The following is an 18777-nucleotide window of genomic DNA, read 5'->3' on the forward strand; positions in this document are numbered from 1 at the left end:
CGAAACAAGCTGAGAAATTCTGATAGAATTGCTCGTTCTACACTTACACAATTTAAAGATTTATTATGATTTGAATTTGATTAAAAGTTTGGAGGTTGTAGGTGTGTACATTAAAGGGGGTTTTGGTACAGGTAATGGTCAATTCACAGTCCGGTGTGGACTTCATGGTTTGGTAGGAGGAAAAGAAATGGTAAGAATGAAGCAAAACCACCCAATTGTTATGCCTTTTTTTTAATATATAAATTTTGAACAAACAGTATTCCAGGTTATATATAGATCCCCTGTGGTGTATTAAACACTAAAATATAAACAGTTAACACACTCTCACATAGGTCTTATTTTTATGTAGGGCTAATAAAAAACAAAAACATGTTTTTTGTTATAATAGTATATTACATTTTTTATAATATAGTATAGTCTGGTGAAATAAACAGAATAATAGATGTTTTGTTTATTTATATTTGGTATGCAGATGTTTTTATTTAATTTTCAGATATTTTTATTTAGATTTGGGTTTTAGATTTGTGCTTTTGTGCTATTGTGTTTGTTGTGTCTCCACATCAGAAAAAGGGAAAAAATAAATGTTTAAATGTATAAACCTGTAATTAACTTACAATATGACTAATAACTTCTTAGAGGTAAAGGTAAGATAACATGACTCATTGTGAACAGTAATACTCCAGCAGTTCTCTATTTATAAGCATATTGAACAGTTTTGTGTTCTTACAGCAAGGAATTTACAATGATATATGGTAATCAGCCATATGCTACCGCTGCAGCAGTGTTCCCTTAGTGTATATCCCCTATAACCTCTGTTGTATATGTACAGTACTGTGAAAGTTCTGGACAGCTGAGAAAATTATATGTAAATGTAGTTATTTGGCCAGTAAGAATTTATTTGTTTAGAATACAAACAATCTTAATACAACAGTACTGGTTTTCTGTAAGTCAGTGTGTTCATTTCCAGATCTCTCCTTAAGTAAACACAGTAGTTTTTGTAGTAATTATCAAACTTTAGCATTTGGGGGTATGTTTTAAGGCATCTAAGCAGAAAGAATACTTAATCTCTTACTTGAAACCAGATTACCAAGAGCTGGTTTGGTTAATCTGTACTTCATTCAGGGCCGGTGAGCTGCTGCTGCTGCTGGATGTTAACTAATGTATGTAATGGCTGTTGTTGTTCTTTATACCTTTCTTTGAAAGAATTCTTGATTTTTGTTTGTTTGTTTGTTTGTTTTTATGTCTGTCTGTATTTATTCTGCTTTCATATAGTGGTGTTGTAGGCAGAACACCCTCACTTCTAAAATAAATGTTTTTTTAAACAGTTTGCTTAAGGGTATGTGATTTTTGTAGGGTACTCTATGTGTGTAAGAAAGGTCAGCTCACCTGCAAATGGCTAAACACTAACCCTCCAGATCTTTGGTAGAATGCTGATGATTTAAGTGGCCCTCATCCAGCCAGCTGCTGTTTGCCAGAAATACTTAAAGGTATTGGATGTATTGGATGTTTGAAGTTCCAACAAAATGGGGTCAGTCATGCTACAGTTGCAATCGAGATTATTCTTCCCCTGTTGCTAATTAGGTTTATTAGCAAAATGTACAAATGCTTCACTGTAGGCAGGGGTTCTTTTCAGTGAATGCTTCATTCTTCCTCCTCCAGACATACCACTGATTCAAACATTTTTTAAAAGTTCCAGCTTTGTTTGGTATGTCTTGAGGAGGACGAATGAAGCATACACTGAAAAGAAACCCTGCCCACGGTGAAGCATGGCAGTGGCTCAGTGCTGCTCTGGGGCTGCTTTGCCTCCTCTGGCACTGAAAACCTGCAGTGTGTGGAGGGCAAGACAGATTTAATTAAGTCAGTCAAATCAAAACTGGAAATCCTAGGAGAAAATGTCATGCCTTCTGTGAGGAAGCTGAAGCTTTGCTGTCAATGAATTTTCCAGTAGGACAGTGATCTCAATCATACCTCAAAATCCACCAAGGCCTGGTTCCAGAAAAAGTCCTGGAAGATTCCTGGAGTAGAAAAATCTTTGTTGGGATTTGAAGAAGACGGTTGCAGCACGCAAATCCAAGAATGAGGCTACGATTCCTCAGGAACGCTGCCAGAAGCTGGTGTCTGGCTATGCATCACGTTTGCAGCAGGCCATAACAGCAGAAGGGTGCTCTACTAAGTACTGAGGATGCTTGTCATGAAGGAGTTGAATAAGTCTGACTACAACAGTCATTGAAAGTATCCGTTTGTGTTGAATTTGGAGGAAGCGTTTGTTTTATTAATAGTGTTGAGCTGTTTAAATCGGTCTTGTTTGATTGGTTAATTGCAAACAGCTAAAAGTTGCTAACAATTGCTAGAAATTTAGCTAATAAGCCGGATTTGCAGTGGGGGTTATAATGTCAGTTGGAACTGTATGGCGCTGTATGGTGTATGGAACTGTATGGTGCCTTTGGAGTGAAGAGGGCAAAATAGTAACAGCCCAGTGAAGATGGGTATCAAACCTACAACTTTGTGATCACAAACTCTAAACACCAAGCTGTCAAGCCACAGATGTACCCCTATTGTCTTTGCTGACCAGCTGCTACTGTTTAAGTATTTCCTTTCTGAACAAGTAACCCAAACACACAGCCGCTAAAAACATGATATTCCAAATCTGGCACTGATCGAACAAAATCCCAGCTTAGTCAATAAGCGTAACTATGAGAGGCGTTTGCTACAGTCTCCAGTGTTAAATATAGGAGCATCCTGTCATGCTGGTATGAGACGTATGGAGATAAATGTGGGAAGAGCAGTTATGGGGTAAGGATTAGAGGAGTATGAACATGGCTTGTCTTAAGCATAAATGTAGCTGAGTGCAGAATGTAGCGTTAGATAAGTACGAGCAGTTATACAAATCTGAATGTGGCACAATCTGCAGAGTTTCAACAACACTTAGTAAACAGTTGTAGCCTATAGCATTCCATATGGTGACCTCCAGCACTTAGCCCATTCGAAAATGTGTCTGCTTCTGCTTGGGACACTGTTGTTTTTTTACGTGTTCTTCACTGGTCTAGCTGATGAATGGCATAAGCACTATTTGTATCCTAATGCATTATCAAAAATGGAGAAGTCTTGTAGGTGATGTAGTTGATTCATGAAAGGTGTGTGTGCTCTTGTGTGTGTGTGTGTGTGTGTGTGTGTGTATCTGCTCAAGAGAAAGAATGAGTCACTTACTCTATAACAGGTTCTTTCCTATATGCTGGCTTTGTTATGGGCTATGTGGTAATATTACAGTAAATTGCTGAGCCAGGGTGAACAAGGCCCGGGGCTGTTTCTCTCTAAATGGCAACCCAGCAATTTACCTTGGCAAAGACCTTGCTTGGTTTTAAGAACTCATACTTTTAGGTGTGTATGGGCAAACAAAGCCAACCGCACAAACAAACAATGACCTTAAGCCTCTATGATCTGTAAACTTAATATAAGCACAACATGAGCCCAAAAGTCTCTGTTCTTTGTAGAATGGATGTTGGACACAATGTTGGAATCAACATGGATTCTGGTCCACTTCGTTCAGGTTCTGAAAGTGCACTTTCATGCTGTGATCATCCCATTCTAGCACACCCCAATAGAGTCATATTGGATTGAGATCCAGTTACTGGGAGGGTCATTAACAACACTGTCATTAAAACTCACTGTCTTGTTCATTAAACCAGTTTGAGACAGCTATTTCTTTGCAACACATGCTGGATGTATCCATTAGAAGATGGGTAAAGTGTGGTCATGAAGGAATGCACATGGCTAGCAAACAATATTCAAGTAATGATTGATTGGTAGTAACAGTCCCGAAGTATGCCCAGAAAACATTCCCCACATCACTACACTAAATTCTGACCCTGCAATCTGTGGGCTTCTGTAGACATCAATACTTATTAGACCAGTCTTCAGCTGTACAGTTATGGTGGTTATGGTGAAACCTGACTTGGTCTTCTGCTGTTGTAGCACATTGGTCTGAATGTTGGATGGCTTGGTTGACTCTGTGGACCTCTCTTATCAATAAGATGTTTCTGTCCGCAGAACTGCTACTTACTGGATGTTTCTTTTTATTGCACCATTCTGAGCAAACTCTAGAGACTGTTGTGCTGGAAGTTCCTGGAGATCAGCAGTTATAGAAATGCTTAAACCAGCCCTTTTGGCACCAACAAGCATGAGATCACATTCTTCCCCATTCTAATGGTTAATGGGAACATCATCTGAAGCTGCTGGCCTTTATCTGCATGATTTTATGCATTGCACTGCTGCTACATGATTGGCAGATTAGATAGTCACATGAAGGAATAGGGGTACAGGTCTTCATAATAAATTGCTTGAGGTCCGTCTGTTATCTATGTCCCTATTTAACACATCAGTTGATGGCAATCAGAAAGCGTCTTGTAGAGGAACTGACCCAATATGTCATGGGGGGAGGGCACTCTTGTCTTTGTCTCTCTCCCATTCTCTATTCCTTTCTCTCTCTCTGGCCCTCCTTCTCAGTCTACACCCTCAGGTACTATGCTTTTTTTGGGTGTTTCAGGTTTTCAGTGGCCTCAGCTGGGAAACATCTGTCCTTTAATCTGACCACCTGCCCAACATGCGCATGGTCCTATGTGTGCTGCCAAAACAGCTCACTGTACAAAACAAGACCTCTGAAGGTGCCTTGATTTTCTGGCACCAAGACGCTACCAGCAGATACTACAAGTTGTGAGGTGGAGCCACCAAAGGCTGTCTTTGAATGTCACTTGAAGACATTCTGCCATTAGTTAGTATGAGGAGATTCTGCTGAAGGCTTGCCATTATGTTTCATATATTGTTCGCGACGTTAGCCTTTTTAAAAGGTGACACAGAGTGAAGAGAACTAAGGTCAGACAGATTCCGCTGGCCACAAATCCAGAACCAGGTAGTACAGGTAGGGCTCTGTGTCTTTGACTTTCTCTACTTACTCTAGTAGAGAACTGGCTAAAAAAAAATCGGACCTGTTTTCCAAACCCCCGATTCACATTAACCTTTTTAACTCTATTACTGCTTGCAATTACCGGGATCAGTGGCTATCGCAGTAAACTGCCCAAGGGCTGGGCATGCAGTATGGAGTCTCTCTCTGTCTCTCTCTCTCTTTCTCTCTCTCTCTCTCTCTCTCTCTCTCTCTCTCTGTAAGAGAAGGCCAGCTGGAGTAGATGGCCAGCTGTGTTCAAGTAATTCAAGTAATTATTCAGCAGCTATTCTCATGTGTCATTCATAGTCAGTCCCACGCAAACCGTTGTGTGTGACAAGAGGTCTGTGTTGACAAAGAAACAGGGCTTCCTATTAAGAAAAAGGTGTTAGTTAATGACGATAATTATTTATATTGCTCCTTTCATACATTAGATGCACCACAGTGTGCAAAAAAAGAGAATCAACAAGAAGAAAATCAATGAAAATGGCAAAATACAAATTTTATAAGAAATAAAACGAACAAAACTACAGTAATGTTTAGAGACAGTCGCTGAGTTTGGCTTGTTCTTAATCCTAAAACTTTAGTACATTAGTTGTTAGTCAATAAATATTTGATTGCCAAAAAAAAATAAAAAATTCCAATACTCTAAAACTGTAATATCTATGTTCAGGGTTTTCTGGTTCTGGTGCTTCTGATTTGTAATATAATCTTTTTTATATATTTTTTTAAATAAAAAAAAAATCTCTCAAAAAGTTATTAAGCTTTTTTTTCCATCTGTTACAGAACTTAGAACTCCCCCACCCAAACCACTGTAACCTGAAAATCTGTTCCCAGAACTGAGAAAATCCACAGGTTCACAATTTAGACTAAGCATCCCCTGGTAGTCCTATATGTACTGTTATGAACACTTTAGGGGGGGCCACAACCAAGTAAAGTTATTAAACAGCTATAAAGAGGGTATTTAACTTAATAGTGTTTAAGCATACCTTGTAGTCAGGTGGCATTCAGTGAAGTCACATAAAATACAATTTTGCAGCAAATGTTTATTCGTCATGTCCATGGTCATGCCAGCACTGTATAAATTGGAAAACTAAGAGTTCAAAGTCCATGAACACAAACAATATGTGTGATTATTAAACATTAGGCAGTTGTTGGCTTTTTATACACCAGCTTTTCATTTTTTTGGAATTTTCTGTTCCACTTTAAATGGTGTAGCATTTGAAGGTGAGCTTTCTGGCTACTGTATTGTACTGTACTGTACTGTAATAATAAAAATAAGTAACAGTGTTGCTTCTGCACAATTTAAAGTAGAACAGAACATTCTGATAAGAATCTAGCCTAGTCACAGTTTGCACATATTTGACTTTTTTTCTGTCCTGGCACCGAATTGGTTGAACAAACTTCCCCTGGGTGTCCGAACAGCTGAGTCACTTGCTGTCTTCAAACGCAGGCTGAAGACCCTCCTCTTCCAAGAGTACTTAGGCAAAGTGTAGTGTATGTGTATGTAGAATATTGTGGTCTCTATACTGACTTCTGTATTTAGTAGCATCTAAACTTAGAGGTATCTTTTGGATCCTAGCTGATACAAACTAGCTAAGGATGTCCTCTACTGGATGTATTCCTTACATAAAGGACGCAGAGAAGTATGTGGTCACTGAAGGTTACATCGCTTGGAATGGAAGTCTTCATTTCCGGGCGTAAAAAGGAGTTGCCCTGCCTGCTTTGTTCGTAGTGCAGTAGCAGCGTTCTGATCCCAGAGTGGCAATGACAGAGACTGTATTCTCCAGATTAAAAGTCAGTTTTTATTTCATATGTTTTTATTCTGTTATTTGTGCAATACATATATCTCTTTTAAGCTGGATCAGGCATTCCCTAAGAGTCAGTCCCACACAAACCGTTGTGTGTGACAAGAGGTCTGTGTTGACAAAGAAACAGGGCTTCCTAGAAAAAGGTGTTAGTTAATGATGATAATTATTTATATTGCTCCTTTCATACATACATGCACCACGGTGTGCAAAAAAAGAGAATCAACAAGAAGAAAATCAATGAAAACAGCAATATATCTCCTTTAAGCTAGATCAGGCATTCCCTGAGAGGAACTGTTTAGGACAAGTTGAGCAGTTAAGGAGAAGGAATGTTAAGGAGCATCAAATTGAAAGGGGGGAAGAGGGGCTTTTGAGACGGTTTGAGGCCCGCTTGCTTTGAAGATAATTTGGTTTGTTTGGCTGAAATTGTTTGTGTGTGTGTGGAGGGATGTCGAGGGAGTGAGCATGTGTGTGCTTGGACTCTGTCAGTCAGTGGCAATTAAGAAAGAGTGGTCATTCAAGCCACCACACATGCCTCAACGTTTCACAATTGCAAAAAGAGTGAGTGGGAAGACAGATAGAGGCTGGCCTGGAAAGCCCAGATGTGAGCAGCATTAACATAAACTTTGCCTTTACATTGAGTACATCACACAAATACAAGCACACACACACACACACACACACACACAAACACACACATGCACCTAAAACACACGTTGTTGCATGACTTTAATGGGTAGACTTCTCAGCTTTGCTCTTTGTCTTCTCTGCATCACAAACCAGCGTTCCCCAGAACTCTGGGGTTGTATCAACAGTGGTCTCCCCAGACCCTTATTTAGATGACAAATTCTCATGGCTTTGTCCCAGCAGTGGGTGTGATGGTTGCCTGTAGAGCTCTAATAATAGCTGCACATCTGTCTCTGGAGGAAATCACACACATATAAACACGCTGCTCCAAATAGAGACCAGTCTTTCTACAACCTGCTCAAAAACACTAGTAGCCTACATTCCCTAACATTTCCACCCCGGATTCGGAACGGCTGGATTATTAAAATATTCCCCGCGCTCAGCGTATTGTAAAAGTGTTGCATTGGCTTTGAAAGCATGTCTGTTTCTCGTTTGACACCGGTGCGTCCTTCTGGATTGTAAATCAGTGTGGTTGATGTTTCAGCAAGCGTTAGCCTAAAGGGAAGTGACGGCCGTGCTGATTTTCAGGAATTTCTGATGCAGAGCAGCAGGGGGGTTGAGCGCTTGGTGGGAATGACTCAGAGCGGCATGGCCAGCATGGCACACTCGCTGCAGAGGCTGCTTGAGCTGCTGCTTGCATTTCTGGGTCCGCTCTATGTTCACAAGTCCTTCCTGCTGTGGCTCTCACAACCTTCGACCTTGTTCAGATCGAGTTTAGGGGCTTCTGGCTCTCAGGCTGAGGGAGGAAATACCTCACAATATGTAAATGTGGGTAACTCCTGCTACAGAGGTCTGTTGATTCAGGGTCATTCTGAGGGACTGGAGAAAAGGATCTTTGATTGAGCAGTGCTGGATGTCATCAGATTCCCTTTTTTAACCTCTGCAAACAGTTGACAGATGTTTCAAATCTTGGCAGATGATTACAAGCAAGGCAATTAAGTTATAGGCATGGAGGTTCTGTGTTGAGAGGAGGTTGTTTTGTGTGACTTTTTGACTTTGAAGGGAAAATTAAATTAAATTAAATTATAAAATTAAACATAAAACTGATGATGTTGTTGATTATAACTCTCCTGTTATTAGTGCCCATGGCACTGATGATGATGATGATGATGATGGCAAAAATGACCATCAGAAGTACCAGGGGTTGAAAGGTGGTCTGATTCCTAAACCTGGAGCATTCCTTTAAATGTTCCTATTGTGTTTCATTTTACAATGAAGTATTGCTTTTAAATCCTGAGGTATTCCATTAAATGCTGAAGAACTCTTTGTGGCAGCATTATTTATTTATTTATTTATTTATTTTTCCAAAAGTGTGGCCAAATGCTCATTTTGAAGGTAGCAACATTTTCTACAATCTATTTTTCTGAACATCTGATCAGTTGCGTTTGTTGGAACAGGAATCAGATGTTGTGAATGCCAGTGACACACGTTTAGAGAATGTGGGAGTGCCTGCAAAGTGAAACTGAAGTCAGAATGAGTTTAGTGAGAAATTATATTAGTAAGACAGGGTAGAGTGGAGTGATGTGGACATATGTAGATATGCTATCTCGTCTAAAGCCCCGGTCAGGGAGAGTGAGTGAGAGAGAGAGAAAGATGTGCTGGATCTGTGACTTTGAGATTATGAGTAGTGGTCGGTTGCTCTTATCATTAGTGCATTAATGCAGAGTAAGGGAGCTGAATCAGATAAAGAGCCTCACATACACATCCAGTTGTGCAGATCTTTGATCTGCCCAGATCTGATCTATACGTAATGAGGAAAATGCAAAACGGGTTGCCAGTTGCGGGATGCGGGTTACTCCTATCAAGATCAAAACGGCTACAGCATATACTGTCTCTGTAAGCCTGCCAAGCTGTCTGGAGATAATGTCTCCTGTGCGTGAAATGAAAAGTGGGATTCAGTTGTAAAGTACGGAGTGTGTGCTATAATCCCTCTCTGCTTAAGTGTAAGTGGAGGTTGGAGGCTGAGCTAAATGAACTCATATAACACTCACATCCACTGCATTTCAAATGCGGCGAGCGCTCAGTCTTCAGTGTATCTTAATCATCCCGCGCACGATATCTCTGAGGAGGCTACTTATCAGCAATTCTGCACTGTGTATGTGTGTGTATTGGAGAGCTGGAGAGAAAGAATTAACAAGAGAAAGTGTGTGTGTGTGTGCATGTGTTTATGAGTCCAGTATAATTTTTTTCCAAAATGAGAAATCTGAAATTTGTATTATGGTATTGTTTGTGCAAATGCTTAAACTGACAGAAACACAAGATGCTCCACATGTAATAGCATATTTGATTTATATTATGTTACATTTACATTTATGTCACACACCCCATCCCCACACCCCCCCCTACACACACCTAATAAATAATTTGTATTAATGGAAAGTGTCGAATTCCAAGCTGTGCTGCTTTGCCATCAGTGGCCAGAGTCTGAGATAGCACAACTGATAGAGCTCTATCCCCCCATGTTGGTCGGCACAAGTGTCTGTTAGCTGGTGCCGGGGAGCTGAGAACCTGTCGCTTTACTCTGAGCGTGCCGGCTGCCAGGTGATGCTACAAACGGTGGTGGCTGGCTTCAAATGTATCAGAGGAGACGTGTGTTCAGTCCTTACCCTCCTAATATCTGGAGCATTGTTAGTGCTGGAGGGGTCTATAGAGGGGTATGTTAATAGGCAGTACCAAATTGGGAGTAAAAATGGAAAACAAATTGACAAACTAATTATTATGAAATAATGTGAAATGTGGAATTGTCTATTTCCAGTCATAATATAAACACAGCATTACACCCTAACCCAAAATAAGCATGATCATGCATTAAAAAAGGCATAAAACTAGCATTTTTGTTATTGGTTGTGTCATATAATATGTATACATACATAATAAAATGTATTGTATCCCTGGGCTGCATGCATGACCGCATTTGTGATTTCCTAAGTGAATTTTCTCTTAATGCCTTGCATGTATTGTGCAAATGCATCATTGGGAATCCCCCCCAGCGAGATAAAGAAATCCTAGGACAACCACTGATGAGGCTTCCTAGCAGTTGCCTATTGTAGTTCTATAATTGCAGACTGTAGTCCATCTGTCTCTGCATTTGTTGTTAGCCTCCTTTCACCCTGTTCTTCAATGGCCAGGTCCCCAGAGCTGGTATCATTTGGGTGGAGAGTCCATTTGGGTGCTCAGGTTCTTAAACACCTGAGACCAGGAAATAACCAACCAACAGCGTCCTGTGAGCAGTGTCCTGTGACCACTGATATAGGACTAGAGAATAACTAACACAAACTGTGCAGCAACAGATGAGCCTCTGTCTCTGACTTTACATCTCCAAGGTGGACCAACTAGGTAGGGGTGTCAGTGCCCCACCACTATGTCAGTGTCACTGCAGTGCTGAGAATGACCCACCACCCAGATACTACCTGCTCTGTGGTGGTCCTGTGGGAAGCATAGACAATGAGTGCAGAAGGAGATGGTCTTAATGGTGTAGGTGATTGCTGAATTTTCTGTAGATCTTGAGATTGGAAGCACAATTTCCTGACCGTATCTTCGCCCCCTCTCTCTTTGCAGGAGCGAGTGGAATATCTCTTCCTCATCATCTTTACAGTGGAGGCATTTCTGAAGGTGATTGCGTACGGCCTGCTGTGCCACCCCAATGCATACCTAAGGAATGGCTGGAATCTGCTGGACTTCATCATTGTGGTTGTAGGGTGAGTGACAGTATTCATATTTACACATCTCATCCGTGCAGGACATCCGCATCTCCTATACAAGACCTTTTTCAAATAGGGTTTTGAACCCTGCACTTCTGCTATTCAATGACTAATCTTGTCATATCCTTCTGTGGAACATTTTGTGTTGATGTTGATAGTCGTTCAGTGATAACAGTGCTCATTTGGTCCAGAACTAATATTTAAAGTTTAGTAAAGTGTTGAATAATCTGATTAATGAAAGACTCTATCCTCACATTCTGTACCTGTGTGGCCCAGCTAAGGTGTGCTAGCAGATGTGCAGAGTAGTGTTCTCTTCCAGATGACTTCAGCACCTTAGAGAGCATTCATACGTCCTGTGATACAGCCATAAAAACATAATAATTCTACCTGCTGTCACAAAATGTAGTTAAATTTGCTTATCCCTGCTTTGTCAGCAAGGAGAGTTTTGAAGTGTTTGTTAGGGCCTCCGTGACGAAAACACTCAGCAGGAAGTAGCATGGTCCTGTGCACCGTATGGTGTGTTATGAAAGTTATGAAGATACGAGTGATTCAGTGGGCTAAGGCGCTGCCGCAATGACCCGAGAACCACTGGTTTTAGACCCAAGTTGTGCTGCTTGCCATCAGCAGCCGCAGCCACATCGATAGGGGAAGTTCACATGAATGGGGATTGGGGATTTGGCCTTTCAAAATACATTTAATTAAATGTGACACAAGAAAGTGAAAATTCAGGGAAAGAGCTACCATAGAAAATTTAAATTATGTAAATACACCAATCAGCCATAACATTAAAACCACCTGCCTGATATTGTGCAGGGATTTGGAACCACCAAAGTTTGCAACAAGTTCTTCAAGTCCTGTTAGTTGTGAGGTGTGGCCTCTATGAGCATTAAGGAGCCTTGGACACCCATGACCCTGTTGTCGGTTCACTTGTTATCCTTCCTGGGAATACCCTTTACACTTGCCCATTTTTCCTGCTTCCAACAACATCAACTTCAAGAACTCACTGTTCATGTGTTATTTGCTTCACCTGTTTTAATGTTATGGCTAATAGATGTTATGCAAGGCACAGTATAAGTGGATGAGTGCCACAGCTCTGGGGAAAATCTGTTAGCATGTGCTGGCTTTGATAGTCTTAGATCTTGGAGGAAGTAGTTGGATGAGGTGATGTCCAGGGTGAGAGGGGTCAGCTGTATTCTTGCCAACATCCTTCATGACCCTGCTGTTATACCCTGAAGCTTTGGCAGTGTACACTCAGTCCTCTCTGCTGTCTTGATTATGCTCTGAAGCTTGGCTTGCTCTATTTAGGTGAACAGTTCAAACCAAGTGGTTCTGGGTGATGTGAGGACGGACTTGATGATCACTGAACTGGACCATCAGGGCCTGTGGCAGGTTGAACGTCTGCCTTTAGTGGAAGAACATAGTCTGCTGTATTCTCTTGGCTATGGAGACCACGTTCTCCTCCCTCTTCGGGTCCATGGATGTGTTGGCATCCAGGAACTTGAGTGACTCCACAGAGGAAACCACAGAGTCATCCAACAGGATGTTGGACGAGGGGTGTCTAAAGTCCTGTTGTGTGTTCAGCTGCTCAGCTTGTAAGCAAATTCATCACCGCTGGTAATGAGGTCGACCATAATGGTGCCCCCCACAAACCGCGGTATCTTCGCAGATGGGCCCCTGAAGACAGACTTTGGTGTAGGGACTGTAGAGCAAGAGCAACGGCACATAGCTTTGTGGTACTGAAGCTAATACATGTTTTCCTATCTGCTGCCTCCTGTTGGTCAGAAAATCTTTAGTCCACCAGCAGAGGTGATCTGGCAACAACAGCTCTGACAGTTCAACCTCCCGGGCGCACAATGGTGTTAAAAGTCGAGCTGAGGTTCACAAGCAGAGCTCCAGCGTAGGTCCCTGGATTGTCCAGATGATGAGCATGAAGTTCAGGGCCAAGTTTACTGCACCGACAGACCATTTGGTTCTGAACACAAACTGCTCTCTGATGTCTCTGATGGCCTTCAGGTGTGTTAGCACCAGGCATTCAAATGCAATCAGCCTTTAGTCCTATAATGCTCTTTTTTAAGGGACTGAGATAATGGCACTTTAGGATGGATGGTTGAACTAAATCTGAGCCCAGAGCTTTTCTCAGACTTGCATTGTGACATCCTGCTCATTGATGGTGAGATGAGCAGAGGGCAGAGGTGAGAGAGCCAGACTGGAAGAGGGGCTGGGGGTTAAAAGAGTAAGGCTGCTGACTGTTCTTGCTCTAGAACTCATTTAGGCCGTTGAGTGTTGGTGGTTGTTCAGGAGAAGGGAAGTTTTCTCACCTTGAAGCTGAAAAAATCTTCTGTTGGCCTTTTTAATCAGAAGTAGGGCTGTTTGGAGCTTTTCAGCTTGTCCATGAATCATCATGATTTGTTGTTTTAATGGCTTGATGGCCATTGAACATATTCAGCCAGTCATCAGTTATCAGCATTTGGATTGCTATTGACACTTCCACATCCTCAGTTTTTACACCAGTCTGGTGGACCCTGATGGAAAAGATGTTGCTTCCACACTGAAGCAGAACTGGCAGCAATAGATACAGATCATACTGGATTCTTCATTAGCACTTCCTTTCCACAGTGAGACTGAGCTGCTGCGAGGTGTGTACTCCCTGTAGAACTACGTTTACCTTCTGCTGAGGGCTTTCCTTGCTTGACATCGGTAACCATTAGTAAAAATAAACAGGAGGTAATGGATGCATTAGATTTTGAGATATGCAAGAAATAATATGATTTTATCTACTGTGATACTTTTAAGCAGTGGACCTACACGATATGGACAAAGGTTTTGGGACACTTGCTCTTTATATAGCTTTTGTTGGAATAACTGTATTCACATGTTTAGAGAAGGCTTTCTGCTAGATTTTGGAGCATTGCTGTGAGGATTTGATTGCTTTTAGTAATGACCGAGAATGATTATTGTATCACAGATCCCTCTCCTAGCCTTTCCTGAGTGTCACAGATTTGCCATTTTTCATGGAAATCACTGGGCATGTAAGAAAAGAGGGTTGAGGTGGAAGGGTCCTGCTATGTCAGCACCCACACTCAACACTTACTGCACATCTAAATTTCTGGGGAGATTTTTTAATTATTTTGGTTCTACTGCCCAGGGAAGAATTTCTACTAGATGTTGTGGAGCATTCCTGTGATTATTTGGTTGCATTCAGTGACAAGAGCATCAATGAGATCCGGATGTTGGATGATCACCACTCCATCTTATCCCAAACGTATTAGATCGAGCACCATCCTTCCAGAGAACACAGTTCCATTGCTCCACATCTCAATGCTGGGAGGCTTTATACCCCTCTAGCCAATGTCTGGTATTAGTCATGGTGCCATTGCGTTCATGTTTATGTGCTCCAGAGAGTCCTACTCTATAGTTAGTACTTCTTTACACGGACTAGACAAGTTTTGTGTGCATTTTTACATCTGTGTCCGCAATGGGTACAACTGAAAGTAGCTGAATGCACTTATTAGAAGGGGTGTCCACAAACATTTGGACATATAATGTATATAGAAGCTTAGAAAGCTCGGGAGATTGTCCCAATCTCAGAGTCTCAGGAGTCTCAGAGCTAATGCGTGAGAATTGGCAGCCCTGTATGAAGACTCTTTGATCCAGGGGCCGCTTCCATAAAGCACATTATTGCCATGCTGTACAAGGTGGGCAAAAAGACTTGTGACTAGCTTGCTAGGTTTTTTTTATGTAGGTTACTGCTTGTTTGCTTCTTAGCAGTCATCTAATTACCCTCATAACAAGAAATGAAGCCTAGTCCTAATTGTTTTGTGTAGTTCTTTCATTTTCAAGTTCTTGACCACTGAATTACTCCACATGTGCACTGCTGAGCCCCTTCCAGCATGAGTGTCCACTCCTCCAGCTGCGCTTTATTACAACCACAAACAGGGTTCAAAAGAGGGGAAATTCACAGCGGTTTGTTTGCTAGCCTTTGGAAATTTCAGGAGGATCAGTTGTGTTAGACGTCAGAGATAACAAAAACTTTGAGAGGCTTGACCCTAGCTGGCCTATAAAGAGCTCATGATTATTTAATGCTAAGAGCCTTTCCATACTAACAGCTAGTCTGCACATTCACAGAGGAGCATTAAGAGACTCAGCACTTTGTTAGCACAATTCATCAGACCCGTATGAAAAATTCCCCAGTGTGGGGTCAGCTTTAGCAAACCTTGCCATAATTGAATTTAATCACTAGGGCTAAGGCTGTTATTGCTTACACTGTTTATTTGTGAGTGGAATGAGCATAGTGAGTAACAGCAGGCAGGAAGAAAGAGTGGGTGAACTGTTCGCATGATAGCTGATGTCAATGATGCTGATTTTGACAATGATTTTTTTTTAACATGGCAGGCAGCTGTGGCTGTTTGTGGCTGGTCTGTAGCTGGTTGAAAAACAAATGGGGTGGCTTATAGCTAGATATGGCAAATCAGCATAATGAGTATTGGGCCGAAATCAGCTGATGTTGTAGAGGGGGAAAAATACAGAAACAGCATACACACACACACAAAACCACACAAGTAGTATGAGTATGACGATCAAAGAGTCACTGTGGACCTTAGCTTTCCAATTCCTGTTATATTATGAGATAATGAGGAAGATAGGAGATTCTTCACTATAGCACTTCAGAGTGCGGTCATCCCATTGCAGGGGCATGCTCTCTCTCTGCCCTCTCACTCTTTCTTTTCCTCTTCCCTCCCTTTCTTACTCTCTAGCTGTCCCTTCCTTATATGTCTATCTCCCTTTGTCCCTCCCCCTCTTCACTCTCTCTCTCTCTCTCTCTCCCTCTCTCTCTTTCTTGATCTCGCTTCTTTATGTACCTGCATCTGTCCGCTCTCATTCGTATTTTCTTATGCCCTTGCCTTTTTAGAGAGTAGTTCTTATTATGCAGTCTTAGGTTTTTCCTGGCTACAGGAGAGCTGTGAGAAAAAAGATATAAAGTATATGTGGCTTCTGAGGCGGCGCACCCATGTTTACCCCGGTGCCATTTCCGTCTACCAGTGACAAGAAGGAGAGTGAGCCAGGGAGTAAGCCCTCACAAATCTGTTGGGCCAGATGTCAAACCTGGTTGTGCTCTTGATGTATCTGCCTACCAGGTGGCAGGTGTCCTTAACTCTTTCTCTCTCAATTTATTATAACAACAGATATGTGTTAAATTGGACACTTTAACCCCATAATGCCTGAAGCATCAAATAATTGCCAGAAAATTCGAATTTGTTCAAACTAAAGTATCTGAACAGTACTTCTGAAAATTTTGTTTCTTCTGAAACAAAATTGAGTTACATCCATATTTCATTCCATATAATTATTGCAATTCTACATACATAAATAATACAGAATTATAGAGTGCTTATTTTTTTTCCTTCTCTTCTTCTCTAATGATGATAATAATAATAATAATAATAATAATAATAATAATAATAATAATAATGATGCACTTTTGGCTTTGAAGGGTTAACACCTTTATTCAAGAAGCTACTGAGCAGCCTGTGACACTGTGGCACATTGTGGTCATTGTGAAGTGCTTAAAGCAGTTACTTATGTGTGTATATATATATATATATATATATATATATATATATATATATATATATATATATAGATATAGATAGATAGATAGATAGATAGATTGCTCTGGTCCAGTCACAGCTGACCTCTTTCAGTTCACCTATCGCCATAACAGGTCAACACTGTATATCAACAGAACATGCAATCTGCTGAGCCTTAAACACAGTCATCCCACAGAGATTCATCTCTATGGTGCTGTTTACGTATCATTACTGCTAGAAGTTTCACTTGTAATTTAATACTGTATTATTTCTACCGCACTGTCACACAAAATGATTAGATTATCTGTCCCCCTTGTTTTTCTCAACCTATGTAAATATATAATGTTAAAAAAAAAAACAGAAAGAAAGAGAAATAAATCTAATCTAATCTAATCTAATAACATGACATTATCACCTAAGACTCCAGTTTAGTCAACTCAGGATGATGACATGTTGTTCATAATTTTTTATGTTGATATTTTAGGGCCTATGGTCAAGTGACTTGCTAAGAAATAGTCATGTCAGCGATGATGCTTGCAGATATCAGAGGAAATGTAAAGGTACTACATTAATATGTAGTACTATATACTTATTAATACTGTATTTGAGTCTGATTGTAAACAAACAAACAACAAAGTTCATGGTTGGTGGACCTACAGACATTGCTGATACTCCACATTTAAGCAGTCCCCTTAGTCGGCCTGCATGGCTAAATGATCTGCAACATGGCTGCGTGTATTAAAGGGAACAGCCAGAACGTGAATGAAACAAGCAATTAGGCAGATTGACTTAACAGCGATACATCCAAAAGTCATGGACAACGATATGTGATCGGGTTTTCTGAAATTTTTACATACCTGATTTAGACGCTGGGGAACATACACTAAGCATAGCATGAAATTGTGTGAAAATATAAATATATAAGTTTAAAATATAAAAAATATAAGTTTAGGGTCATTGTAAACAAATTAAACAAACGTCATGTTGGTGGGCCAAGAAACATTACTGGCACTCTGTTCATTATCATTATCATACAACGCTGCCCTCAAGATGTTAGTTGTCTCTGATGAAGAAATACTTCAACTCAGCTCATCCGTGTCATATCACCTGTTTTTTTATCGTATTAGCTTGAGCAGCCTCAAGGTACTTCTGGCAGCCAAGAGAAGAGCTTCTAAGTGTGGGTTGAGAAAGAAAATGTGCAGCTGTGGTAAAACTTAAAGAACAAACCAAAGAGTATAATGTTCCCAGAGAGACTCCAGAGAATAAAGTTCAGGCTGTAATTTCAATATGGATATAAAGAATGCTGCATTTTTAGTTTCATGGAAACTTGGCTTCCCAACAATGTTCCTTCACCAGCTCTTCTGGCTCTCCACTTGCTGTGTCTGCTAAAAGCAGAGGTGCAGGTGTGTGCACTTTTTTGCCTGATGTGAAGTTAAAACTTGAACCATTGTGTTTTATGTAGACTTTTATAATAATAATTATTATTATTATTATCATCGTTTCATTGATGTCACTCTCTCTGGGTGGGCAGGATGCTAGCCGATACAAGCCAGTGTCTGTTAGCTGATGCCACAGAACAAGCTCTCCTCCTAGTGTGTTCAGCTGTCCAGTCTTGTCGAATTAGAGTCATAAATGTGACTCTGAGGAAGCACACACCAGCTCTTCCCCTTCCAGCCTAGCTTCTGGGTTAGAATTGGAATAGAGGGTATGCACAGCCAGAAAACGCCCTCCTAGCAATGATCTACAACATGACTGTGTTTATTAAAGGGAACAGCCAAAACGAGAATGAAACAATGTTTACCTGATCTAATTAACGGCAGATGGTCCATTCAAATGACCAAAGATCAGGAATCAGGTTTACTGACATTTTTACCTACACAATTTCGGTGCTGGGGTAAACACACTAAGCATGAAAGCATATTATATATGTATATATATTATATATATTATATACAGTCATGCCCGAAAGTATTCATACCCCTGTCAAAGTTTGACTTAAATTTACTTTTATTTAACCAGAAATTATATTTTTGCCTGGAAATGACACAGGCATCTCC

The 18777-nt window shown here is 40.8% G+C and overlaps 1 protein-coding gene across 4 annotated transcripts in view; it reads left to right on the plus strand.

The window, feature by feature from the left end:
- Window positions 1–18777, plus strand: part of cacna1c (calcium channel, voltage-dependent, L type, alpha 1C subunit) — a 270161-nt gene that overhangs the window by 171980 nt on the left and 79404 nt on the right. For all 4 annotated transcript variants that reach the window (XM_072672845.1, XM_072672846.1, XM_072672849.1 and 1 more), the window contains one exon: window positions 10990–11129. In XM_072672845.1, the coding sequence (XP_072528946.1) occupies window positions 10990–11129 (140 nt within the window). The remainder of the gene's footprint in view (window positions 1–10989; window positions 11130–18777) is intronic.

Source organism: Salminus brasiliensis, chromosome 2 (genome assembly GCF_030463535.1).
Source record: "Salminus brasiliensis chromosome 2, fSalBra1.hap2, whole genome shotgun sequence".
NCBI lineage: Eukaryota > Metazoa > Chordata > Actinopteri > Characiformes > Bryconidae > Salminus > Salminus brasiliensis.